This window comes from Hyla sarda, chromosome 8 (genome assembly GCF_029499605.1).
Source record: "Hyla sarda isolate aHylSar1 chromosome 8, aHylSar1.hap1, whole genome shotgun sequence".
In the NCBI taxonomy this organism is placed as follows: Eukaryota; Metazoa; Chordata; class Amphibia; order Anura; family Hylidae; genus Hyla; species Hyla sarda.
The window spans coordinates 169283894-169311257 of NC_079196.1; the positions used below are offsets into that span (position 1 = coordinate 169283894).

Consider the following 27364-nt stretch of genomic DNA (forward strand, 5'->3'; position numbering starts at 1 on the left):
TGAGACTGAAAAAGTGATTAAAATATTTTAAAAAGTGCGTATACATGTGAATAAGCCCCTTTCCTAATAAAAGTTTCCAATTTTCTTTAAATAAAAATAATGTACAAAAATAAACATAAGTGTTATCGCTGCATGTGGAAATGTCCAGACTATTAAAATATGATGTTAATTAAACCGTACGGTGAACGGTGTAAATGTAAATAATAGTCCAGAATTGTTCATTTTTGGTCACTTCATATGAGAAATTTTTTATAAGGTGATCAAAAAGTTACATCTAGACTTTTCTGGTCATGCCTCGGCTGTAAGAGGAGCTACAGCTCTCCCACCGCTAATACCCTGGCATACTGCGATCGCCTATTAACCCATTAGATCACCGCTGTCAGCAGTGTCTAAAGGATCTTATATCCATCCCTGGTGGTCTAGTGGGGGGATCAGACTATTTTGGTGGAAATTATTTTATCTACCAGGACAAGTAGATTTTCTTGAGGGACAAGTAGATTGTGTTCCGCTTTAGTCCCTTGGACAAGTAGTTTTTTTAAAAATTTCCACACCCCTGAATTGCCAAAGTGAAAATCCCCTTTTTTGCACCTCTTTTCCTCCTTTGGGCCCCGCACCCTGCTTTTACCCATGCTTTTAATAGCTGCTAAACTCTTGATTCCTACCCTTTGGCGTCAAACGGAATCCCCCACACTGAATTCTTGGTACGCAAAAATTGATTATATATACACCGCATGGAAGAGCTGGTTAGCTGGGAGCTTAGGAGACATGATGCCTTTTTGAAAACTTGGTCCCCATGGAAGCAGTTCCGCTCCTCACTCACTGGTTATCTATCTCCCCAACCACATGAAAACTCCTAGATCGCTCCTTTAGCTGTATCTCATTCATGGCCTTGGCTGACTATTTCGATTCATCACTCTCCCAATCATCAAGATTCTCCTGATATTCCTCTGTCACATTAACACCTTCCCTTGTGGACATCTCCCCTGAGGTGCTTAAGTCCTTAAAAGTTTTGTTGTAATACTTTAGACAATTCTGCAATATACATATGCTGTTATAGTTGCCACGAACTGTCTGGTTTGTATATAGTTTATCTTGTTTGTTTTATACCACCCCTCTTTCCATCTCATCCCGTTTCTTTGTTCCTCCCACCTTTCCTTCCCCACCCTTCTCCGCACTCACTCCATACTCACCTCCGATTTCCTCTTATCCTCGTTCCCCCCTTTCCTCCCTCTTCCTCCTCTCTTCTTTCTTTCCCCTAGGTTTTGGTGGCTTTAAACCAAAGCACTGTTTTACTCCCCTCTATTATACCTAGGAAGCTATAATAAGCTGTTAATATACCAACATGCTATTACCTACTGTATATGGTGTACCACTATGTAGGGCTTATAGGTCCTCTCTCTATTATAGATTGTGCTTAGACATGTTTATGTACAAGAGAAACCCTACTTGTCCTGTACCTCCTCTTTTCTTTTCTGTACCCCTTGTTTTAAAAAAAAAAAAAGTTTAACCCCTTAACGACACAGGACGTATATTTACGTCCTGCGCCGGCTCCCGCGATATGAAGCGGGATCACGCCGCGATCCTGCATCATATCGCGTCGGTCCCGGCGCTCATCAACGGCCGGGGCTTGCGGCTAATACCACACATCGCCGATCGCGGCGATGTGCGGTATTAACCCTTTAGAAGCGGCGGTCAAAGCTGACCGCCGCTTCTAAAGTGAAACTGAAAGTGACCCGGCTGCTCAGTCGGGCTGTTCGGGACCGCCGCAGTGAAATTGCGGCGTCCCGAACAGCTGATCGGACACCGGGAGGGCCCTTACCTGCCTCCTCGGTGTCCGATCGACGAATGACTGCTCCGTGCCTGAGATCCAGGCAGGAGCAGTCAAGCGCAGATAATGCTGATCACAGGCGTGTTAATACACGCCAGTGATCAGCATAGGAGGTCAGTGTGTGCAGTGTTATAGGTCCCTATGGGACCTATAACACTGTAAAAAAAAAAAAAAAAAAAAAAAGTGTTAATAAAGGTAATATTCCCTAATAAAAGTTTGAATCACCCCCCTTTTCCCATAAAAAAAATAAAACAGTGTAAAAAAATAAATAAATACACATGTGGTATCGCCGCGTGCGTAAATGTCCGAACTATAAAATTATATCATTAATTAAACCGCGCGGTCAATGGCGTACGCGCAAAAAAAATTCCAAAGTCCAAAAAAGCGTATTTTGGTCACTTTTTATACCATTAAAAAAATGAATAAAAAGTGATCAAAAAGTCCGATCAAAACAAAAATCATACCGATAAAAACTTCAGATCACGGCGCAAAAAATGAGCCCTCATACCGCCCTGTACGTGGAAAAATAAAAAAGTTATAGGGGTCAGAAGATGAAATTTTTAAACGTATAAATTTTCCTGCATGTAGTTATGATTTTTTCCAGAAGTGCGACAAAATCAAACCTATATAAGTACGGTATCATTTTAACCGTATGGACCTACAGAATAATGATAAGGTGTAATTTTTACCGAAATAGGCACTGCGTAGAAACGGAAGCCCCCAAAAGTTACAAAATGGCTTTTTTTTTTTTTTCGATTTTGTCGCACAATGATTTTTTTTCCCGTTTCGCCGTGCATTTTTGGGTAAAATGACTAATGTCACTGCAAAGTAGAATTGGCGACGCAAAAAATAAGCCATAATATGGATTTTTAGGTTGGAAATTGAAAGGGTTATGATTTTTAAAAGGTAAGGAGGAAAAAACGAAAGTGCAAAAACGGAAAACCCCCGAGTCCTTAAGGTTTTAATAAACAGAGCTTTGAAAAAAAAAAAAAAAAAAAAAAAAAAAGGTAAGGAGGGAAAAACGAAAGTGCACAAACTGAAAAAACCCTGGTCCTTAAGGGGTTAAAAGGAACCTGTTACAGTGAAACGGGTGTCCAACCTGTGGGCAAAGAGGTAGATCAGAGCATATCAGACTGATGGATTCATCTAAACCAGGGGTGGGAAACCTCATTTTATTCGGCTCAAAAGTGTTTCCTAAGAGTACCACTAGAACTCGCCAGGGGTGCCGTGACTAGAGATGAGCGAACTTACAGTAAATTCGATTCGTCACGAACTTCTCGGCTCGGCTGTTGATGACTTATCCTGCATAAATTAGTCAGATTTCAGGTGCTCCGGTGGGCTGGAAAAGGTGGATACATTCCTAGGAGACTCTTTCCTAGGACTGTATCCACCTTTTCCAGCCCACCGGAGCACCTGAAAGCTGAACTCATTTATGCAGGAAAAGTCATCAACTGCTGAGCTGAGAAGTTCGTGACGAATCGAATTTACTGTAAGTTCGCTCATCTCTAGCCGTGACATAAGGCTGGGCGATATACCGGTTCATACCGAATACCGAAATTTTTGGGCTGCACGATATGAATTTTTCCCATACCGCAATACCGGTTTGGCCTCTCCCCCTTGGGAATGAATTATCAGCCCAGCGCAGCGCTGTCCCCACATCGGGGAACTAATCATACGTGACCCGCAAGCGCTGCTCTGCTCTGCTCCCCCCACCAAATCATGTTCCCTGTGAGCGCTGTTCTGCTCCCCCCAATTAATTATCAGCCCAGCGGCGTACTACTCACGTGTCAAGCACTGCCCTCCTCCTCTTTGTTGGGGGCCACCGGCGCTGGAACTCTACACTGTACACCAGTGGTCTCCAACCTGCGGACCCCCAGATGTTGCAAAACTACAACTCCCAGCATGCCCGGACAGCCAACGGCTGTCCGGGCATGCTGGGAGTTGTAGTTTTGCAACAGCAGGAGGTCCGCAGGTTGGAGACCACTGCAGTATGCTGTATCCCTATGCCTGGGCTGCAAAAGATAAAGAAAATAAACTTTAACTTACCTACGTCGGCCTTACGCTGGGGACTGGAACGTCGGACAGCTGTCAGCCTATCACCGGCCGAAGCGATGTCCCGCCCCTGCCAGTGATAGGCTGAGCCCACTGTCATATAAGAATACCGTTATATACCATGGAACCGCCATAGTTACAAAAATACCGTGATACACATATTTGGCCATACGGCCCAGCTCTACCGTGACATTCCGGTGGGGACCGCTAGGACACCTGTGGTGTCCAAGAATGAACAATGGCCTCTACATTCCCTTTAAAAAGGATCCCTGTCATTTGAAAAAAAAAAACTTTTCACATGTCTCTGACATGTTTATTCTAAATGACAGGGGAACTATTTAAAAAAAAAATAAAAAAATTAAAATAAAAACACTTACACTTTATCCCTTTGAAGTCAGACAGTGGATGAATTTTTATTTTCGGATTGTTTAATACATCTTTGTGAGGATCGGTTTCTTTTAACATAAAGAAAAGAAAAAAAAAAGCGTGTTACTCTCCAGCATGCACAAAGCAGTTATGTCTGATATTACCACAATGATAAGGGACTTCCACAAGCAGGATGATCCAAGGCAGTGTTTACCAATGGTGGTGCCTCCAGCTGTTGCCAAACTACAACTCCCAGCAGGCCTGGAAAGGTAGAGAAGCCCACTGGTTGGGAAGCACTGTATATAGAGCAGTGTTTTCAAACCAGGGGGCCTCCAGCTGTTTCAAAACTACCACTCCCAAAATGCCCAGACAGCTGGAGGCCCCCTGGTTGGAAAGCACTGTTGGCAGAATTTTCCATATAGGAGGCTTCAGCTGTTTCAAAACTACAACTCCCAACATGCCCAGGCAGCTGTAGACCATAGCACTGTATGTAGGACAGTGTTTCCCATCCAGGGTGCCTTCAGCTATCGCAAAACTACAACTCACAGCATGCCCAGCGCGCTGGGAGTTGTAATTTTGCAACAGCTGTAGGCACCCTGGATGGGGAACACAGAAGTAATGTTCCCAGGTGCAGATTTACTGTACACTTCCCCTCCCTATTGTAGTTAAATTGCCAAAATCTGCAGTGTTTTCGGGGACATGTGAACATACTCCAATACTGAAATGGGAACCACCGGGTGCCCGTCAATGAGCATGGTAGTAATACGCATAGTATGGCCAATACATACTTCAGCTTTCTTACCACGGAAGCCGGCGAGGGTCAAACTGAAGCCATTCCTGACCAGTGACAGAGCGTGATACGTCATCCGCGGACTGCGGCCCAGGTCTCCCAGCACCAGAACACACACATGGGACGGGCTGCCGGGGAACACCAAACCGGAAGTACACACCAGCGCGACCACCAGCGTTACCACACCCACCATACCAGCGGCGCCAGTGCCGAACAGCAGCAGAGCAGCCGCGGCACCCGTACAGCCGGCCAGCAGCACCGCTCTGACAACGACCATTTTGGTGTGCGGAAGAGACAGTGACAGGCGACATAGCGCTCAGCTCCGCCTCCCTCACGCTGATTGGCTGCTGCCCTCCTAACTACTTCTATAGCTGTGCTGGGACAGAGCTCGCTTGCGCAGCTTACAGGCCTGGAGGTTGTATGACAATGTGCCTTAAAGGGTAGCTCCCACCATCCTATTTTTTTTCTGTCCCTGCCTATTGCCAATCTATCCCTAACCCCCTCCCTGCTTTTAATTTTTATTTTTACAATATTAAAAATGCTTTTTGTCTGCCTGGCAGTGTGCTGACTACCAGGCAGACTTCCCCAGCAGGCACCACGTCACTGATGCCTGCTGGGGGGGACTTCCGCCCTTAGTTCATCTACACAGGGTGCCTCCAGCTGTTTCATCACTACAACTCCCAGCTTGCCCTGACAGTTTCATGCGGCGCTAGCCCCACCCCCCCTGCACCATACCCCGTTCCCTCCATCACAACACAACACCCCCCCCCCCCCAATTACACTTACTGCAGAGTCCGGCAGCGGGTGTGCATGGACAGCGGAGGCGGCGGCAGCGATGTGCGGGAGGAGTGGCCTCCCAGCCAGTGGCCGGGGAGCCAATGAGCTCGCTCCCTGCCTGTCTGATTGACAGGCAGGGAGCGAGCGCAGGCTGAATGAAAAAGGACCGATGCCCGGCCGCATCGGTCCTTTTTCAGGCGTGACGTCACGCCAGGCTGCAGCCGGCCACTAGGAGGGAGACCTATTTTGAAATGAAAATTAAACAATTTTAGTAAAAAAATAAAATAAAAGTATATTAGAGATATGTTGTAGTACATAAGTACTACAACATATCCAAAAATAAAGTTGGTGACAGTGCCCATTTAACAACTGTTTCTCTCCAGTAATTACAAGTGAACAACTCTTTTATCAGGGCATACTGGGAGTTGTAGTTGTGCAACAGCAGGTTGTACAGGCTGGGGAGTTCCTCACATATAGCCTGTCCAAGTGCTGTTCACACCATGCGCTACATAAAAATACCGCATTGGTTTTCCACTTAGAAACTTGTGTTATTTTTCTTGAGTCTATTTCAAAGATGACAACCTGGTGTAGATGCTTCAGTGCCTGGACTAGTGTTTCCAAACAATGGTGTCTCCAGTTGCTGCAAAACTACAACTCCCAGTGTAGATGCTTCAGTCCCTGGACTTGTGTTTCCAAACAATGGTGTCTCCAGTTGCTGCAAAACTACAACTCCCAGCATGCCCGGACAGCCTTTGGCTGTCCGGGCATGCTGGGAGTTGTAGTTTTGCAACAGCTGCAGACACCCTGGTTGGAAAACACTGGCCTGGACAATGGTTGGTTCCTTTTTGACCTAATAGATTTGTGAGAGGATAAAATACTATTATTATTATTATAATAATAATAATAGAAACATGGCAGACACCATTGCAAAAAATAAGGGACTGAGGATACAGAACCGTGTGTGCAAGTGACCTCTGGGGGTGAACATCTAAATGTAAAGGGGTGCTCCAGAGAAAAACATTTTTTTTTTAATCGACTGGTGACAAAAAAGTGAAACATATTTGTAAATTACTTTTATTTCAAAATCTTAATCCTTCCAGTACTTATCAGCTGCTGTATGCTCCACAGGAAGTTCTTTTCTTTTTGAATTTTCTTTCTGTCTGACCACAGTGCTCTCTGCTGACACCTCTGTCCATGTCGGGAACTGTCCAGAGTAGGAGAGGTTTGCTATGGGGATTTTCTCCTATTCTGGGCACTTCCTGACATGGACAGAGGTGTCAGCAGAGAGCACTGTGGTCAGACAGAAAGGAAATTCCTCTGTAGTAAACAGCAGCTGATAAGTACTGGAAGGATTAAGATTTTTTGTATAGAAGTCATTTACAAATCTGTTTAACTTTCTGGCACCAGTTGATTTAAAAAAAAAATATGTTCTCCACCGGAGTACCCCTTTAAATGTCCATGCAGAATACAGTACAATGATGAGACTAAAAGAAAAGATTGCACTCACCCAGAAAAGATGTAAGGTCCTCTTTATCATAGTTTCATAACCAAAAAAGTGGCTATGGTAGGGAGATGTGGTCAGCAGACGCTGACTGGCTGAGGCAACGTTCTTTTCGCAGTCCTGACAGCTTTCGAACGAAACGAGCATCGCCTTCTCAAGGATGGCCTGAGGTGAGGCATTAAAATGTGAGTGACTGCTGCTATATACCACTGATTGCCGGCACAAGGAAGGTACACCAGACAGAATGTTGGTAACATATCTCCTTCTCAGCATACTCGCTAAGCAGCTGCCCCAAAGGAGTTCTGTTTAATTGGATGGAAGTACATTGTTTTTACATTTGACAAAAAAGGGAGGTTTAGTTATGATGTCAAAATCATCATGTTACATTTTGATTGGTTATTTGAGCTTTATCTCTGTATATATTTGCATATTTAATATTTTCTTTCTTTCTTGGCCAAAGTTCATTTATGCGGCCCTCTCGCTCTCATACTGGAAAATTCCAGATCCTTGTCCTTCTATACAATCTGCATCTTCCTCAAAAGTTTTGTCTTCTAATGTCTTATCTTGGTGTCATTCCAAGGTTTCCATCTTAGTCACGAGCAGATAGCAAGATCAGGAACATGACATCAGGAGCATGGTGTGTAGGTTAAGTAGGTAACAAATATATTTTTTCACATTAGAAATGGCATATAAATATATAAGTGTTAATATATATTGATCGGCAGTCAGAATCATTTTAATCAACTTGTCAGCCTCAGCCAGTCAGTCAGCATCTGCTGACCACATCTCCCTACCATAGCCCTGGGCACTTTTTTGGGTTCTGAAACTACAATAAAGAGGACCTTCCATTTTTGCAGAATTTTCGCTTCGGATGTTTGCCAGCTGAAATTCAGCATTCAGTAGTAAAATATAAGTCATATCTTATTTCTTGGCAGACTTGTGCTGCGGAAGCCCATTGAAGTCAATGGGGCTTTTTTTTTTCTCTTCTGAATGTGGATTTGGTGCAAATTTCATGCAGAATTTATGCGGAATTCGCACAGATTTTAGGCAAAATGTAACATTTGCATTAAATACAGGGACTTTTTTATTTGCACTGTGTATTCATGTGGAATACATGCAGAAATTCTGCGTATGATTGAAAGATACGGAATTCTGGGCAAATTAATGCATCTGCGGAATTCATGCACCGATGCAGAATTTCTGCCATCTGAACATAGCCTTAGGGGTTAGAGTAGGGAGATTCAAATCAATTCTATTTATTTATTATTTTATGTTGAAATTTTTTTTAAGTAGTAAAACATAATAAAAAACATATATTTTCAGTATTGTTACAAAGGATAGGGGATAACATGTTTGATCGCGGGGGTCCGACCCCTGCAATCACTGCCGTGGCACCCCAGTCATCCAGAGCGAACTCCGCTCCATGCCGTATGACTGGCGAACACAGCCACCATGCCCCCTCCATTCATGTCTATGGGAGGAGGCGTGACGGCTGTGTATTAGCTGTTACGCCCCTTCTCATAGACATAAATGGAGTGGGCGTGGCGTGACGTCAAGGCCCCAGGCTTCCATTACCGTAACACCGCAGCGCCAGCCCGGATATTGCAGGGTCTTACTGTGGCCGTCCCCCCGCGATCAGAGATGTTATCCCCTATCCTTTTGATAGGGGATAACATGTCAAGGGGCGGAGTACCCCTTTAAAGAGGTTGACCTTATACTGTATGTCGCCACCTCAGACAGTGCAGAGGAAACAGTCCAGAGCAGGGGCGTAGCTATAAACCCAAGGGCCCCGGTGCGAAAAATTGCCTTGGGCTCCCCTACCACCTGACGACCCGCTTCCCCAATCTCGGACGACCCCTTACTCGGCCGCACAAATATATCAGTGACTACAGCACTGATGGGACACAGTCAGGAGAATACACAACTATATAAGTGACTGACAGGCAGGGCCAGACAGACAAAACATATGCCCAGGCATTTAAGAATAAGCAGCCCATTTTTCTAGTGGGGGTCCAACTGCTGGGACCCCCAACAATCACCCAATCACCCTGGTTCCAGTTGCTCTCCAGCTGTTATAAAGCTATAACTCCCATCATGTCTGGAGAGCCTCCGGTATTATAGGAGTTGTAGTTTTGCAACAGCTGGAGAGACCCAGATTAGGGTACAGCATCACCCATCATCACTGTGGAACTTACAAGTGACTCCAGCTGATAGGACAGTCAGGAGAATACACAATGATATCAGTGACCTGAGTGATGTCTTCTCTGTTGTCTTTTCTTTTCTTCTTCATCTGGTTCAGACGTCAGGACATCTTCCAGCTACATCTTCTCTGCAGAGTCTGACGCCCGGACATCATAGGCTCCTCATCCTCTGTATGAAGACAATAATCATTATTATTCTGCTAAATACTGTACCCCCTGAATATAAAACTACCATCCACTGTACCTCCTGCATATACTACCACCCACTGTACCCCCCAAATATAATACTGCCACCCACTGTACCCCCTGAATATAATACTGCCACCCACTGTACCCCCTGAATATAATACTGCCTCCTACTGTACCCCCTGAATATAATACTGCCACCTACTGTACCTCCTGAATATAATCCTGCCACCCACTGTACCCCCTGAATATAATCCTGCCACCTACTGTACCCCCTGAATATAATCCTGCCACCCAATGTACCCCCTGAATATAATCCTGCCACCCAATGTACCCCCTGAATATAATACTGCCACATACAGTACATACACACACACCATTCATACATATAGTACATACACACACATCATAGATACGCCGCCTCCGCCCCCCACCTCACACATGCATAATACATACATACACACATCATGCATACACATATCATACATACACCCGCCGCCTCCAGATCCCCCCGCATAATACATCTCCACACATCATACATACATCTTGTTTACACACATCTATCATTCATACACACACATTATTCATACATCATACATACAGTACATACACACACATCATTTATACACACACATACATCATACATACAGTACATACACACACATCATTTATACACACATCATTTATACATCATACATACAGTACATACACACACACCATACATACACACGCTGCCTCCGGACCCCAAATTCTATGATCACCTCATGAACAAGCAGATACCATTATTCAGGATGGCTGAACGTGTGCAGCCCACAAATCGCCCCCCCCCCCCACAGATTCAATAAATGTCCTGCTGCAGATTTGCTGTGGTAGATTTTGCTACCCATTGTAGTCAATGGGCAGCAAAATCTGCTGAAGCAAATCTGAAGCAAAAATACGCACATGTGAATGCACCTGTCACGATGCCGGCTGGCAGGTAGTGGATCCTCTGTGCCAGAGAGGGATGGAGAGGACCGCGCTAGTGGACCGGTTCTAAGCCACTACAGGTTTTCACCAGAGCCCGCCGCAAAGCGGGATGGTCTTGCTGCGGTGGTAGTGACCAGGTCGTATCCACTAGCAACGGCTTACCTCTCTGGCTGCTGAAGATGCTGAATATAGGCGCGGTACAAGGGAGTAGGCAGAAGCAAGGTCGGACGTAGCAGAAGGTCGAGGCAGGCAGCAAGGATCGTAGTCAGGGGCAACGGCAGGAGGTCAGGAACACGGGCTAGGAACAGACAAGGGAACGCTTTCACTAGGCACTAAGGCAACAAGATCCGGCAAGGGAGTGCAGGGGAAGTGACTAGATATAGGGAAGTGCACAGGAGGGAGCCAATTAAGCTAATTGGGAAGATTGGGCCAGGCACCATCATTGGTGCAAAGGCCCTTTAAATCGCAGAGACCCGGCGCGCGCGCGCCCTAGGGAGCGGGGCCGCGCGCGCCGGGACAGGACCGAGGGAGAGCGAGTCAGGTACGGGGACCGGGGTGCGCATCGCGAGCGGGCGCTACCCGCATCGCGAATCGCACCCCGGCTGAAGGCGGGACCGCAGCGCACCCGGTCAGTGGATCTGACCGGGGCGCTGCAACAACGAAGATGAGGCGGGCGCTCCGGGGAGGAACGGGGACCCGGAGCGCTCGGCGTAACAGTACCCCCCCCCTTGGGTCTCCCCCTCTTCTTGGGGCCAAAGAACCTGAGAAAGAAAAACTCAATTTTTTCGTGATGAGGTCCGATGCAAATTAGGAGGGGTTCTGTGTGGAAACGTACGAGACAGTCCAATCTTTTATTGTAAAAACAATAGATGTAGAGGGGTCTGGCGAGACTGGTCACAGGAACGTAGAACCTGTTGATGAGAGAGGCCAAAAAAAATTTTCCTGCAGATCCGGAATCCAAGAAGAGCATAGTAGAGAAGGAGAAGGTAGAGGCAGATATCCGCACAGGCACAGTAAGGCGTGGAGAAGCAGAGTTGACATCAAGAACTGTGTCACCTTTGTGCGGAGTCAGCGTACGTCTTTCCAGGCGGGGAGGACGGATAGGACAATCCTTCAGGAAGAGTTCGGTACCGGCATAGTACAGGCAAAGATTCTCCATGCGGCGTAGTGTCCTCTCTTGAGGTGTCAAGCAAGACCGGTCAACTTGCATAGCCTCCGCGGCGGGAAGCACAGGAACAGATTGCAGAGGACCAGAGGGGAGAGGAGCCGGAGAGAAAAAACGCTTCGTGCGAACAAAGTCCATATCCAGGCGGAGCTCCAGACGCCATCCGGAAGAACGCATGTCAATGCGAGTGGCAAGGTGAATGAGTTCATGTAGGTCAGCAGGAGTCTCTCGTGCGGCCAGAACATCTTTAATGTTGCTGGATAGGCCTTTTTTAAAGGTCGCGCAGAGAACCTCACTATTCCAAGACAACTCGTAAGCAAGAGTACGGAACTGAATGGCGTACTCGCCAACGGAAGAAACACCCTGGGCCAGGTTCAGCAGGGCAATCTCGGCTGAAGAAGCTCGGGCAGGTTCCTCAAAGACACTTCGAATTTCCGAGAAGAAGGAGTGTACAGAGGCAGTGACGGGGTCATTGCGGTCCCAGAGCGGTGCGGCCCATGACAGGGCTTTTCCAGACAGAAGGCTGACTACGAAAGCCACCTTAGACCTTTCAGTAGGAAACTGGTCCGACATCATCTCCAAGTGCTGGGAACATTGCGAAAGAAAGCCACGGCAATACTTAGAGTCCCCATTAAATTTGTCCGGCAAGGACAGGCAGAGGCTAGGAGTGGCCACTCGCTGCGGAGGAGGTGCAGGAGCTGGCGGAGGAGAAGATTGCTGGAGAAGTTGCGACTGAAGTTGGTGCGAAATGGTGGACATTTCCGACAGCTGACGGGTTAGAAGGGCGATCAGTCGGGCTTGCTGGGCGGCCACCGTGGTGAGGTCAGCGACAACTGACAGAGGAACTTCAGCGGGATCCATGGCCGGATCTACTGTCACGATGCCGGCTGGCAGGTAGTGGATCCTCTGTGCCAGAGAGGGATGGAGAGGACCGCGCTAGTGGACCGGTTCTAAGCCACTACAGGTTTTCACCAGAGCCCGCCGCAAAGCGGGATGGTCTTGCTGCGGCGGTAGTGACCAGGTCGTATCCACTAGCAACGGCTTACCTCTCTGGCTGCTGAAGATGCTGAATATAGGCGCGGTACAAGGGAGTAGGCAGAAGCAAGGTCGGACGTAGCAGAAGGTCGAGGCAGGCAGCAAGGATCGTAGTCAGGGGCAACGGCAGGAGGTCAGGAACACGGGCTAGGAACAGACAAGGGAACGCTTTCACTAGGCACTAAGGCAACAAGATCCGGCAAGGGAGTGCAGGGGAAGTGACTAGATATAGGGAAGTGCACAGGAGGGAGCCAATTAAGCTAATTGGGAAGATTGGGCCAGGCACCATCATTGGTGCACTGGCCCTTTAAATCGCAGAGACCCGGCGCGCGCGCGCCCTAGGGAGCGGGGCCGCGCGCGCCGGGACAGGACCGAGGGAGAGCGAGTCAGGTACGGGGACCGGGGTGCGCATCGCGAGCGGGCGCTACCCGCATCGCGAATCGCACCCCGGCTGAAGGCGGGACCGCAGCGCACCCGGTCAGTGGATCTGACCGGGGCGCTGCAACAACGAAGATGAGGCGGGCGCTCCGGGGAGGAACGGGGACCCGGAGCGCTCGGCGTAACAGCACCCTTAGTGTAGGGTCACATGTAACAGATCAGTAGTGTATGTTACTCTGCTGATCCGTCAATGACTTGACCCTATAGTGTGCCTCCAGCTGTTTTCCCCCATTTCCTGCTTACAGCAGCAATCCGCCGCTACGAGCCGCTCCATGATGTTTCCAAGTACACAGCATGTGCCCGCGGTGACTCGCAGGTCCCTGTGTGGCTGCTTGTTAGTGGTAGATTGCTGTTGTGAGCAGCACACAGGGGGGAAAACAGCAGGAGGCACTCTATAGAGTCAAGTCATCGGCGGATCTGTTACATGTAACTCTACCCTAGGGGGTTTTCACAATATATATTTCTCTAACTTAAAGGAGTACTCCAGGATGCAAAAATTGCCATTCAGACTGCCAGCAGTAAAATAATAAATATACATACCTGCTGTCGCTCCCCCGATGCCTCCAGTAACCCTCTCTGGCCTCCGCCCCGATCCTTTTCCTGGTTGCCGGTGGTCGATGAGTCATACTGCACTCAGCCAAGCCCCGCCTCTGCCGGCGATAGGCTTAGCGGCAGTGGGACTCACCGACCACCGGCAACCAGGAAAAGGATCGGGGCAGAGGCCAGAGCGGGTTACTGGAGGCACCGGGGGAGCGACAGCAGGTATATATATTTATTATTTTACTGCTGGCAGTCTGAATGACAATTTTTGCATCCTGGAGTACTCCTTTAAGACATTTACCGTAAGCCAGTGTTTTCCAACCATGACACCTCCAGCTGTTGCAAAACTACAACTCCCAGCATGCCCAGACAGCCTTTGGCTTGAGTTGTAGACACAAAACTACAAATCCCAGAATGCCCAAACAGCCAAAGGTTGTTTGGGCATGCTGGGATTTGTAGTTTTGTGTCTTCTGCTGTTGTAAAACTACAACTCCCAGCATGCCCGGAAAGCCAAAGGCTGCCTGAGCATGCTGGGAGTTGTAGTTTTACAACAGCTGAAGGCTCCATGGTTGGAAAACACTGGCTTCTGACATCAGAGGATGTCACTATGCTCAACTACTATGAAGTGAGCGCAGGAGTTCCTGCGCTAACTTCATAGGCATGCCTTAAATCAGTTGTCTCCAACCTGCGGACCTCTAGATGTTGCAAAACTACAATTCCCAGCATGCCCGGACCGCAACATCTGGAGGTCCGCAGGTTGAAGAACACTGACATAAATGAACGGCGCTGCAGCGCCATTCATTTATAATGCGCGGGGTTTACTCATTCCGGGCGGAGGAAAGGGAAGCAGTCAGACAGACGGTCCTGCCGGCGGATTACCGGGCTGTGACTGACGGTCCTGCAGGCGGTGCGACTAGGTGAGATTACGGGCAGTCACTGGGGAAGGAGAGAGGCAGGGCTTCCTGTTGGCGCCGTACGTGCCATGCCCCTCCTCCTCTACTCACTTAATGTGGCGGAAAGGCAGGGGTGGGATAGTCACTCAGGTCCCACCCCAGGTCTTCCTCATATAGACTGCGCTGCTGCCAGACGGACAGGTCTGGTAGCAGCGGCTGCAGTCATACTGATTAATTAATGGCGGTGTCGGCCTTAATTGATGGCGGTGCCGACCATAATGTGATTGTGGCAAAGGGGGCCCTGCGAGCCCCCCTGGCTAACGGACCCGGTCGCCATGGCGACCGTTGCGACCTGTATAGCTACGCCACTGGTCCAGAGCCTTCAGTGAGGAGGAGGAGTCGTGCAAGTAGTTTGGCCGAGGTAGGCAGCGGGATGCAGCACACGTGATTAGAGTGAATAACAAGGCCTAAGATATACACAGCATCCCAGGTAAAGTTATATACACAACGGCCCTCATTTACTATTGCAAACTATTGTCAGGTTGTGCGCCAGATTCTGTTGCATTGCGGCAGAAATTCTGTCTGCGCCAGATTTTGTGCCAGAATTTGCACCAGAATTGAAAAAACTCAGACTAACGCTCCATTTTGCTAAGAAAACCAGAAAAGGGGCATGGCTGCCAGGGAAAGGGGGCGTGGTCTCTGAAAAGGGGCGTGTTCCTGACATTTTCACAAAAAAACATCATATTTACTAAGGTTTCCACATAAAATGTGGTGGATTTGAGCTGAGGAAAACCCGACAGATCAGATCATGTGTAAAAAAAAGCAAAGTGTAGGGAAAGTGGAAAATGTAGGGAAATCTTAGTAAATACCGTGGAAAATAAATTGTAGGGAATTAAAACCCACAAAGAAACCGACACTCCACTCTTAGTAAATAAGGACCAAGGTCCACTGGTTGAAAACTGATATAGCACAAAGACAGCAATGTCACAATTGACAACCATGCTTATAACTTTAGGGTTTACAGTCCTCATACACAAAAGTTCCAATCAATTATATCCTGGCTAAAAGCATGGCCCAGATCGGGTCACTCACGGTCACCACCAACCTGATCCTGAAGTAGTGATAAGTACTTAGCTGTGGAAGGAACTTGATCAGGCATAGCCAGAAATCAGGACCATGAGTCAAACTACAAGTTTCAGGTATGGTAACCAAAGGATAAGACGGGGGTTAGTCAGGCGTAGTCAGGAGACAAGATCTGGAGTGGTACTACAAGTGCCAGAGAACAATACTAGTTACAACCTGGAATACACTTTGCCATACTGTGACATTTAGGGACCATGGCCCTGATAATCCACGATCAATTCCGACAAGCACCTACATTAGCTGTGATGCCCCCTCCTCCCCTGGACTTGTGCATTTGCATATTGACGCTTAGGAAGTGAGGGAGGTAAGTAGCTGGGTTTGCATAGCAACAGAGCTCAGTCAGGGGGAGTTAACCATTCCTTTGCTGACCGAACTACACAGGAGCAAACTAAATCCTGCCTTTACTGCAAGCAGAGCATGTGGACTATCTGGTGATACAGCCGCTCACCATGCCCACATTCTCAACTTCTGCCATACCCATTAAAAAAGGTGTACCACTTTAGTTGTACTGAAAAGTGTAGTTTGCTGGTAAAAGCACAAACATGGTGTGAAAATAGCCTGGCATGTAACAGAAGACATTATACAGTAAAATCTCCCTTACATTCACACCACGTTTTTGCAATACAGTTCCCGTATACGTTCCATATGGAACCGTATTGAAAACCGTATGCACTGACTCTCCATTGAAAACCGTATGCCAAAAGATGCATCAGGTTTTGTCAGTTTTTTTTCCCTTTACCCAAAACCATAGTCCACCACGATTTTTGGTCCGGGGGAAAAACTGTATTAAACCGTATACGTTGTTTTTTAAACATGGGAGTCAATGGGAACCGTACAGAACTGTTTGTGCGTACGGTTCCATCCGGTTTTCACCATACGGTTTTTGACTTTGCACAGTTTTTTTTCTTAGAATTTCAAGTGAAACTTTATTCAAAATGTGGTTAAAAGTTAAAAACGTATAAGTTTTTTTCTTAAAAAAACTGAAGCAACCGGACATCATTTTTCAAACCGTATATGGGTTGAAATTCGTACACACCTTTTGATACAGTTTAGTCCGGTTTTGAGGAATCCGTTTTTCATCAAAAACCTGATACGGGAACTGTATTGCAAAAACGTGGTGTGAATGCACCCTAAGCAGACACCACCCATCAGGGCCATTTGAAGGAATTTGGGTGCCCCCCACCCACGCAAAGCCTACAGGAACCACAGCATAGCCATACAGTTTAAGTTTACCCACAATTTATATAAATAAAATAGGAAATTTACATTGCAATTTTCATGCACATTAAATGCAACAGCAGTATTTGCACTGTGCAAAAACTGCTGTTGCATTTAATGTGCATGAAATTTGAACATTTTCAACAAATGAACATTTGCAAAAAACACCACTGTACCATACAAATTGTATGGGACAGTGGTGTTTTTTGCAAATGTTTAATGTATATTGGATACAATGTAGTACCCCCAGATTAACCCCCTACCCCTGTAGGCATGTAGCACCCCCACATTGGGGGGAAGAGGGGGTTAATCTGGGGGTACTACCTTCCTACTGGGCGGGGGTGGGTGTTAATCTGGGGGTACTACCTTCTTACTGGTGGGGAGGGGGTTAACCTGGGGGTACTACCTACCTACTTGGGGGGCCCAGATTAACCCCCTCCCCCCAGTAGGCAGGTAGTACCCCAGATTAAACCCCTCCCCCCAGACCCAGTAGGCAAGTAGTTAGGGGTACTCACTGTCAGAGTCACTGAGATGTAACTAACGCCGCACACAGTCACGTGACATGTCACGTCACGCTCTAGGGCCGGCGTTAGGATGCCCTGGGACTCAGCGTGAAGCCATGTGACGCGCGAACATACGAAGTCCGGACCGAAGGTGAGCCGGAGTGGGGCACAAAAAGGAGCCAGAGGCAGCGACTTCAGTCTCTGCCTCCTGCTCCAGGCAGGCTCTCACACTGCTGGCCTGGCCCAAACGGGATAGCGCAGGAGGACAGGCAAACACCGGCTCTGCTTCAGGGCCCCGGGCCAGCTCAGGGCCCCAAGCTATTGCTTGGTTTGCCTTTCATCTTGCGACGGGCCAGCCACCCATTAGGGGACACCTCCCAATATCGGACAGTTTGTTATTCCCCGGCAGAGTCCCATAAGAGTTAAAGGAGTAGTCTACTGAAAAGTATCTTCAGTCCATTGTGCCTGGGCTGAAAATAAAAAGAAAACAAACTTTAACTCGGCTTCCTCCGTTCCCCCATATCGCCACTACAGCTGTTCAGTCCTCCGATCCGGTCTTCTTCCTTCTTCCGTGGGGACGGATGGTCACACTATCATCAGCCTATCACTGCAGCTGGTCATAGGCTGTGCAGTGTGACGATCCGTGCACACGGAAGAAGGAAGAAGACCTCTCTCAGGGGCTCTCAGCAGTAAATAGCATGGGGAATAAAGGGGGAATGAAATGGCACAGGGGGGTCAAGGGGAAATGATGTGGCACAGCGGGTAAAGGGGATGATTTGGCACAGGGCACAGGTGGAATAAAGTGGCACAGGGGGTTCAAGTGGGAGGAATAAAGTGGCATTGAAGGGATCAAGAGGGGTAATGAAATAGCACAGGGGTGATAAAATGGTACAGGGGGGTGTTAAAGGGGTTATCCACCATAAGTTGATTTTAGTATGTACCTGGCAGACAGTAATGTACATGCTTAGGAAGGATCTGCGCTTGTATTGGGGCTAAATGGCTATGTTGTGAGACTACCATAATACTGTGGCTAGCTTTTTGTGAACTGGAATTTCCTGTTTGACTTTTCTTTTTTTGACTACAAATCCCACAATTCCATTTTCCTCTCTCCCACACATCAGCCACCCCACCCATTGAAACATAAATAAGCTGCATCCATTCAAAAGACCTGTGGTTTTCAATCAGGGTGCCTACAGCTGTTGCATTAGTTGCAGATTGATCTCTCTCCCACCAAGTGATCGCTCCACCCATTGAAGCAGACAGGCTCCCTGTCATTAGCTGACTAGTGAGTCAGGTCTCGGCCGCATTGCAACCTGGGAAAAATCTGAGACAACAGTAATTTTGTATGCTGGTAAAAATAAATATTGGAGTGAAATCACAGAAGAATTGTGAGAAAACCGTCACACACAGGTACAGACACTATATTATGAACTACACTAACTTTGCAGCCCCTGTAGCATAGTCAAATAAAAACAATTCCTGGAATACCCTTTTATGGGATGATTAACCAGCACTGAAATATTCTACTGTAATATTGCTTTTTATTTGGTTTTATAGGTAATAACACTCTGGTGTGAGTCCAGAACTGTATTCTGTAATTTAGAATAATTTTTCAGCCTCTTTTTCCAATAGGGGATATTTCTCAATAGTGGACACTTTTTTTTTTCCATGTGAGTGTTTGCTTTTGGGAGATTCTACCGTATGTGTTACATATTGTTAATATTCAGACATTTTAGGGTTTATTTTATGACTTTAGGACAAACAATTGCTTCATTTTGTTCTATAGTTTGTAGTAGTATTTTTCTTTGCCCCCAAAAAATGAAGTTCATTGGAAATGAGTACCGGTAGTTAAAGGGGTAGTCTAGTGGTGAAAAACTTATCCCCTATCCTAAGGATAGGGGATAAGTTTGAGATCGCGCGGGGTCCGACCGCTGGGGCCCCCTGCGATCTCTCTGTACGGGGGCCAGGCTCTCCGGCCAGATAGCGGGTGTCTACCTCCGCACGAAGCGGCGGCCGACACGCCCCCTCAATACATCTCTATGGCAGAACCGGAGATTGCCGAAGGCAGCGCTTCGGCTCTGCCATAGAGTTGTATCGAGGGGGCGTGTCGGCCGGCGCTTCGTGCGGGGGTCAACACGCCTCCTTCACGCGGGCTGTCGGGGCCCCGTACAGGAGATCGCAGAGGGCCACAGCGGTCGGACCCCCCGCGATCTCAAACTTATCCCCTATCCTTAGGATAGGGGATAAGTTGTTCACCACTGGGTTCCCCACTGGACTACTCCTTTAAGCTTACAGCAGCTGCTTGCAAAGCATTGTAAAATGAGTCTACCAGAGTTTGAATAGAAAATAAGCAACATGTCCCCCATTTATACAGCTAATAATAGTCTATGTGGAGAGCACCATTAAACTCTCCAGAAAGAACATGAATAGTCTGTAGTGTTCCAGGAGTGTTTATATGGAGCAGAAAGAGTTTTTAACCCATAGTACTTACACAGAAGTGGATTATTAGTTAGACTTTAAGCCTTTTATTTCTTCCATTACAATAACTACATCTTGTCAAAAATGCAGATGATGTACACTTTCTTTTAAATAAAACTATAAATAATTCATCAAAACTTTTCAATATTATCTCTGAGGCTGTGTTCATGCGTTGCGTTTATATAGTGGTAACTTTTTTTTGCTGGAGGCATTATAGAAAGAACAACATTTGGGTCTTAAAATATAGCTTTTATTATGTATCAAAAATTTAAAGTTATACCAAGTAACACATGTATTTAATTAAACCAAAAAGTGATAACAAGGGTTATATATATATATATATATATATATATATATATTGGTACTGATGAAACATCGGATTTATGCTGTTTCAGCAAGTAGAGTGACTACAAGGACACCTGGATGTATGTGTGTAACCTAGAACTTCCCTAGTCCAACCAGACTCCCTACCTATTACTGCACGGTAGCCTCCCGGTGAGGACTAACAAGTAGCTGGAACCTCCTATCTTACCCTATAGTATGGTGGCATGGGAGGTCTGTACCTTTGTATGATGGGGAAGTACGGACAAGGGGCAGAATAATTGGTAATAAGTCAAATGGTATGAATACCCTCCAAATTATACTAGGTAAGTATCTATTGTGTTTGGGCCATGATTATAGTAACATAATTACAAAGGTATGTTGATTAAGATCCCATAATACCAACGCGTTTCGTTAGTCAGTTACAAGATGACATAACTCATCAGGGAATAATTAGGTAAGTAAAATGCTAGAGGTGGACAATATTACATAACCACCTGCCGCACTTAGTATTTACACAAAGTATAGTCAATCATAGACTGTGTGGAGGTGTGACAATATAGGACACAATTTAGTATTCTTCTTAGTAGTATAAGATAATAGACAGTGTGTCTTTAGAGTGTCACTTGTAGTTCGATCCTGGTGACCTGTAAGAATCAGATATATAGTTCATAAGGTTGAAAAAAGACCAGAGTCCATCAAGTTCAACCTATAGCCCTAATGAGTCCATAATGAGATGATCCAGAGGAAGGCAAAAAACCCTAGAGATAAAAATTCCTTCCTGATTCCAATATGGTAGTCAGAATAAGTCCCTGGATCAATGTTCTGTCCCTATAAATCTAGTATCCAAAACCAGCAATGTTATTACTCTTCAAAAATGCATCTATACCCCTTTTGAACTCTTTTACAGAGTTCACCATGACCACCTCCTCTGAGAGAGTTCCACAGTCTCACTGCTCTTACAGTAAAGAACCCCGTCTATGCTGGTGTAGAAACCTTCTTTCCTTTAAGAGAATAGGATGCCACCTTGTTATAGATACAGTCCTGGGTATAAATAGGTTATGGGAGAGGATTCTGTACAGTCCCCTGATATATTTATACTTAGTTATTAGGTCGCCCCTAAGCTGGTGCCCAGTACCGTACACAGTATTCTATGTGTGGTCTGACTAGTGATTTGTACAGCGGTAGAATTATTTCCCTGTCGTGGGCATCAATGCCCCTATTGAAACACCCCATGATTTTATTTGCCTTGGCAGCAGCTGCTCGACACTGGTCACTACAGCTAAATTTACTGTTAACTAAGACTCCTAAGTTCTTTTCCATGTGAGTCGTCCCAAGTGTTCTCCCAATCAATACATAATCCCAGCCCAGATTTTTCCTCCCCATGTGCATTACCTTACATTTATCAGGGTTGAACCTCATCTGCCACTTCCCAGCCCAAACTTCTAACATATCCAGATCCATTTGTAACAGTGCACGGTCCTCTATGGTGTTAACCACTTTACAGAGTTTAGTATCATCTGCAAAGATTGCTACTTTACTATGCAACCCCTCTACATGGTCATTAATGAATATATTAAATAGATTAGGACCCAAGACTGACCCCTGTGGTACCCCACTAGTAACAGTCACGCAATCAGAATAAGTACCATTAATAACCACCGTCTGTTTTCTATCACTGAGCCAGTTACACACATTCTCCCCCAGCCCAATCCTTCTCATTTTATGTACCAATCTTTTATGTGGAACCGTATCAAATGCTTTGGGAAAATTCAGAGATACGACATCCAGCGATTGCCCCTGGTCCAGTCTGGAGCTCACCTCCTCATAAAAGCTGATCAGATTAGTTTGACAGGACCGATCCGTCAAAAAGCCATGCTAATATGGAGTCATACATTTATTATTATCAAGATTCCCCACAATAGCATCTCTTAGAAAACTCTCAAACAATTTACATACAACCGAGGTTAAACTAGCAGGTCTGTAATTCCCGGGGTCACCTTTTGATGCCTTTTTAAATATTTGCACCACATTTGCTATGTGCCAGTCCTGGGGAACAGACCCTATCACTATAGAGTCCTTGAATATTAAAAATAGGGGTCTGTCTATTAAATTACTTAATTCCTTTAGAACACAAAGGTGAATGCCATCTGGACCTGGTTATTTGTCTATTTAGATTTTTTGTAGACGGCACTGTACTTCTTCCTGGGTTAGACAGGGGACCTGTACTGGGGAGTTTACCTTATCTCGCTGTATTTCACCTGGCATTTCACCTTCGCCTACAGTGGAGAAGAATTTGTTTAATATATTTGCTTTTTCCTGATCCCCGTCTATAATTTCTTCCTCCTCATTTTTTAAAGGGCCAACACTTTCATTTTTTACCTTTTTGCTATTTATATAGTTAAAGAACATTTTGGGGTTAGTTTTACTGTCTTTGGCCATGAGTCTTTCTGTCTCTATTTTTGCGGCTTTTATCTGTAGTTTACATATTTTACATTTTTTCTCTATAGCTTTTTTAATTCTTTTAGTAGTTTAAATGCTAAGCGTTAGTGGTGAAAAAAATATATATAAATAAATAACCCCTATGTGATAACACATACCTATTAGCCGCCATATAATACTGTAATAATGTGGAGGTGCGATTGATGGAGATATATTAAGATAAATTTCGCCAATATGGCTATTGCATGGTCCTAGACCAGAAAATTCAGCTATTTAACCAATATACAGAATATATTAAAATAATGGGGAAGGTGATGTAAATAGTGTAGGTACCTGACGCAGAGATAAAGGGGTCCCTATTAGTAGTTTTCTACAATTGAAACTATAGATAATACAGCTGAAATTAGATCAGCTTTTTGATAAACAATATGTAGATTGCAGCAAAGATAGGACAGAGATCAGGATAGGAGATACAAGCCTATTCCGATGCCCTCTACAGGTTTGGGGTGAAATTACAAGAGCATACAATGAGTTGGGACAATGTTTATAACGCAGTGGGTGGACAATTAGCTATGTCCTCTATTAGTATTTATGAACTTGATGCAGAGGATAAGATAAATAAGGCTAGTAATATTACTGAATAGGAAAAGATACTATTCAGAGAGAATTATCAGGTAGGTAGATATAAAATTAAGAAATGAAATAATTTATTATAACCGGATTTTCTGAGAATATTTACCATGCTTACAGGTACTTATACAGGATTGAGCATGAATATTAAATGAACATTTATGTATGAGGTGAGGCAAGTAGGTGCCAACCCCCATTGTAAAGGGAGAATATTCATTATGACTTGTTCACCTATGAATAGCTAGAGAAAGCTGGAGAAATGCAATTGTTCATTGAGTCCGTATGGATAGACCATTTTCAATTTGAAAATCCATCTAGTTTCTTTTTGTGTTACCAATTGATCTACATCACTCTTACGAATTCCTGTTTCCACAACTTCCAATGCTTTGAATAAAATACATTTGGGATCCCCTTTGTGTTTTTCATTAATGTGGTGGGCTATTGTTTTGTCTGGTTTATTATTAATATTGCTTACATGCTCGATGATCCGTTTTCTAAATTCCCGGATGGTTTTGCCCATGTACAGTATCTCATACTGCATTTGCAAACCCCAAGATAGACCAGGCACGTAGTCCAGCAATTAGTGAACTGTCTAGCTATAAATGTGTAATTGAGATGTATGTCAAAGTAGTAAGGTCTTATGTTAATAAAATGGCAAGCACGACATTTGCCACATTTGAAAGTCCCTTTTGGTCTTCTTTCCAACCAAGTTATGTTCCTTGGTGTCTCGAAGTGACTTTTAACCAGTCTGTCCTTGAGGTTCCTTCCCCTCCGATATGTGTCTTTCAGGTCTGGATCTAGACATAGTATTTTCCAATGTTGGGAAATTATGTTTCTTATCTCTGTGGCTGCAGCATCGTAAGTGCCAATTAGTCTCATGACCATACTACCTGATTCTTTATTTTTTGGGGTTAGCAACACATTCCTTGGGGTGCGGTGAGCCATTTTGCATGCTTCTTCGATGCATCTAGTAGGATAACCCCTTTCTCTGAAACGATTGCCAAGGTCCAATGCTTCCGTCAGAAAATCTTCTAGAGAACAGTTTCTGCGTAGGCACAGAAACTGTCCTTTAGGAATACCTCTATGGAGGGGTTTGGGATATGAACTCTCCCATCGTAGTAGGGTATTGCTTGCTGTGGGTTTTCAATAGAGTGATGTTTCTACCTTCCCTCCTGGACCTCTCTTGATATAGATATCCAGAAAGGGTAGTGTATTTTTCTGTATTTCAAAAGTGAAGAAGAGTCTGATATTGTTTTTGTTTAGGGTTCCAACAAATTCCTCTAAATTCCTCTTCAGTACTTGTCCAGACAATAAAGATATCATCAATATATCTTACCCATAAAAGAATTGATTTGGTATACTTTTCATATTGAAAACGGTGCAGTCCTCCCATCAACCCAGAGTGAGGTTGGCATAACTGGGGGCACCCAGGCTCCCCATTGCCGTCCCTCTGAGTTGGTGGTAGAAGACTGAGTTGAAAGCAAAAAAATGATGGGTTAGTATGAACTGGAGTAATTTAAGGACAAATTCATTATGTGGTTGCAGATGGGTGCTTCTAGTATTTAGAAAATATGATGTTGCATTGATACCTAGATTGTGTAGGATGGATGTATAGAGGGCCTCCACATTTATTGAAGCCATATACCATGATTCCTCCAGAACCAGACGATCAAGTTTTTGCAGGAGGTCTGTGGTGTCACGTATGTATGATGGAAGGGCTGTCATAAAAGTTATTAAGATGTGGTCGATATAGATCCCTAAATTCTGGCTCAAAGAATTAACTCAAGATACGATTGGACGCCCCTTGAGGGGGTTAAGTCCTTTATGTGTTTTAGGTAGACCCTAAAAGGTTGCTACCTTTGGACAGTTGGGATAGAGAAAAATATATTAATTTTGATTGATCAAGCCGGCATCTTTAGCTGGTATCAATATATTGAATAACTCACGTTGATATGTGTGTGTGTAGTGTCTACTTTTAGTTTTTCATAGATTTTAGGATCTTCTATGATGGTGAGGTACATATCCTTGTATTGGGTAGCGGAGAGGATCACAATATTGTCCCCTTTTTCTGAGGGCTTAATTATAATTTATTTGTCTTTTTCTAAAGTGACTAGTGCCGTCATTCCATTCTGGGAATAATTACATAATCCTTTAGTTTCTTCAACTTCTAGTTTTTCCAAATCCTGCATTTCCAGTTGATAAAAGACGTCAATGTTAGTCTTATCTCCTTCCGGAGGGAATCTCTTACTGGCTAGTTCAAGGTTAGTGAAAGGACCTTTCGTTTGGTCGCTATCAATTTCGTATAATAAAGAGGTTAATGTTTGTACACCATCTCAACCCCGAGTTCCATGCAGGTTCTTCTATCTACATGTTTGAAGAATTTTTACCAGCAAAGTTTTCGGCAGAATAAATTTAAATCCTTCACACATAGAAATCTCTTGAAACATGTGGTGGGTACATAGCTAAGTCCTTTGCTAATTAATGAGGATTCGGCCTGGAACTGGGTTCTGCCAGATAGATTGATTATAGTGGTACCCTGATGACTCCTCCCTAGGTTTTCTGTGCTGCCATCAGGCGTTCCCATAGGCCATATAGCGTGCCTGTTTGTCCCTGCTGTAAAAAAGGTTGTGATACAGAGGAGGAGGAGGAAATTAGGATAGATGTATGTGTCATAGTTGTTTGGGCCGATGCTCCTGCTGTTTGTGCATCATTGTTGGGAATGCTTCCTCTGCTTAGGCCTTCCATTCTTACTGGTACAGTTGTTCTTGTAGGTATGGTAGTGGGTGCTCCACGTTTTTTGTAGGGGTATCTGCCTCTTTGTCCGCTGCCACGGCCTCTTTCTCTTGTCCATGCTCCACGTTTCGGATTAGTTTCTTCTCTATGTTCTGAGTCTGACCCGTTTATTACAGATCCTGATTGTTCAGTATCTGAGTTCCTTACATTGGAGTCTGGGTTCTCTCTGAACTCCAATAGGTCCCGACGGTACTGCTTGTATTTGCGTTCCTTTATTAGGTTTTTATATTTTTCCACATTTTGTGAAATCCGGATGGTCTCTGAAGGTTAACACAGTATTGTTTTGTTCATCAAGTTTATTTTCATGTTAAAGTAAGAGTCTCCTCTTCAACCAATAACTGCATGATCAAGATGGAGCTTTCCGTGGCCAGGGTTTCCCATTTATCTAGCAGGGTCGTGGTTCTTACCCTTGGTGCTAGTCTAATGTTGATTCAAAGATCTTTTGGAACTATACTGTTGCTGATGTAGTTATTGAGTGATTTTTCTGGAGGCAGGACTACAAAAGAAGAAGAACAGACAGGAGCGAGTAGGTTGAGAGTAAGGCTGTATGCACATCTTGCATTTTTAACACTTTAAAACGTTATGAACACAACCCTCATAAACTCCTGGGGAGCGCGCCTAAAATGTACTTGCCCATTTTTGTGTTCTCTTTTTCTTTGTCAGATACATAAATGCAGATGACTACGTCAGATTGGTTGGGCTATGACGATGACCTTTCTTTTTTTATTTCAATAAAATAGGTTACGAGGGCTGTGGAGCAGTATTTTTTGTCAGTGAAAAAAATTCACTGGTGATGTATTTTTATTTGATTTACTCTACAAGCTTGGTAGTAGAAGTCATCTCATAGACGGTGTGCATTACTGTGCAGGACCTATAAAATGGCTTTTGCTAATCCTCCCTACAGTATTATTCTAGTACCCACCTCTACCAGGGGTATCAAAAAGAGTGCTCTGTGCATGAGTGGTAGCAGACTGGTGTAATTTGGGCTTGAGAGGGCCAAAATACATGGTTCTTGCCACCCTGGTAACGTAAGGCTGCTGCTTCTTTTATATCTGGCTATGGGGGGGGGGGGGGGCCTCACACAAATCTTTTGTTTTA

At 45.1% G+C, this 27364-nt stretch overlaps 2 protein-coding genes across 6 annotated transcripts in view; one reads left to right on the forward strand and one right to left on the reverse strand.

The window, feature by feature from the left end:
* The window catches only part of ALG1 (ALG1 chitobiosyldiphosphodolichol beta-mannosyltransferase), a 47919-nt gene extending 42452 nt beyond the window's left edge, over positions 1 to 5467 (reverse strand). For 2 of the 5 annotated variants that reach the window (XR_008847365.1, XM_056537057.1), the window contains exons 1-2: positions 5049 to 5465; positions 4258 to 4335 (exon numbers count right to left, since the gene is read on the reverse strand). Coding sequence is in view for 2 of the 5 variants with exons in the window: in XM_056537057.1 (XP_056393032.1) it covers positions 4258 to 4335; positions 5049 to 5313 (343 nt within the window). In the remaining 3 variants the exon portion in view is untranslated. Of the gene's footprint in view, positions 1 to 4257; positions 4336 to 5034 lie in introns of all 5 variants that reach the window. The other 3 variants (XM_056537060.1, XM_056537061.1, XM_056537058.1) reach the window with 2 other exon arrangements.
* Positions 1 to 27364, forward strand: part of C8H16orf89 (chromosome 8 C16orf89 homolog) — a 152192-nt gene that overhangs the window by 25908 nt on the left and 98920 nt on the right. The gene's annotated exons all lie outside the window — the stretch shown is intronic.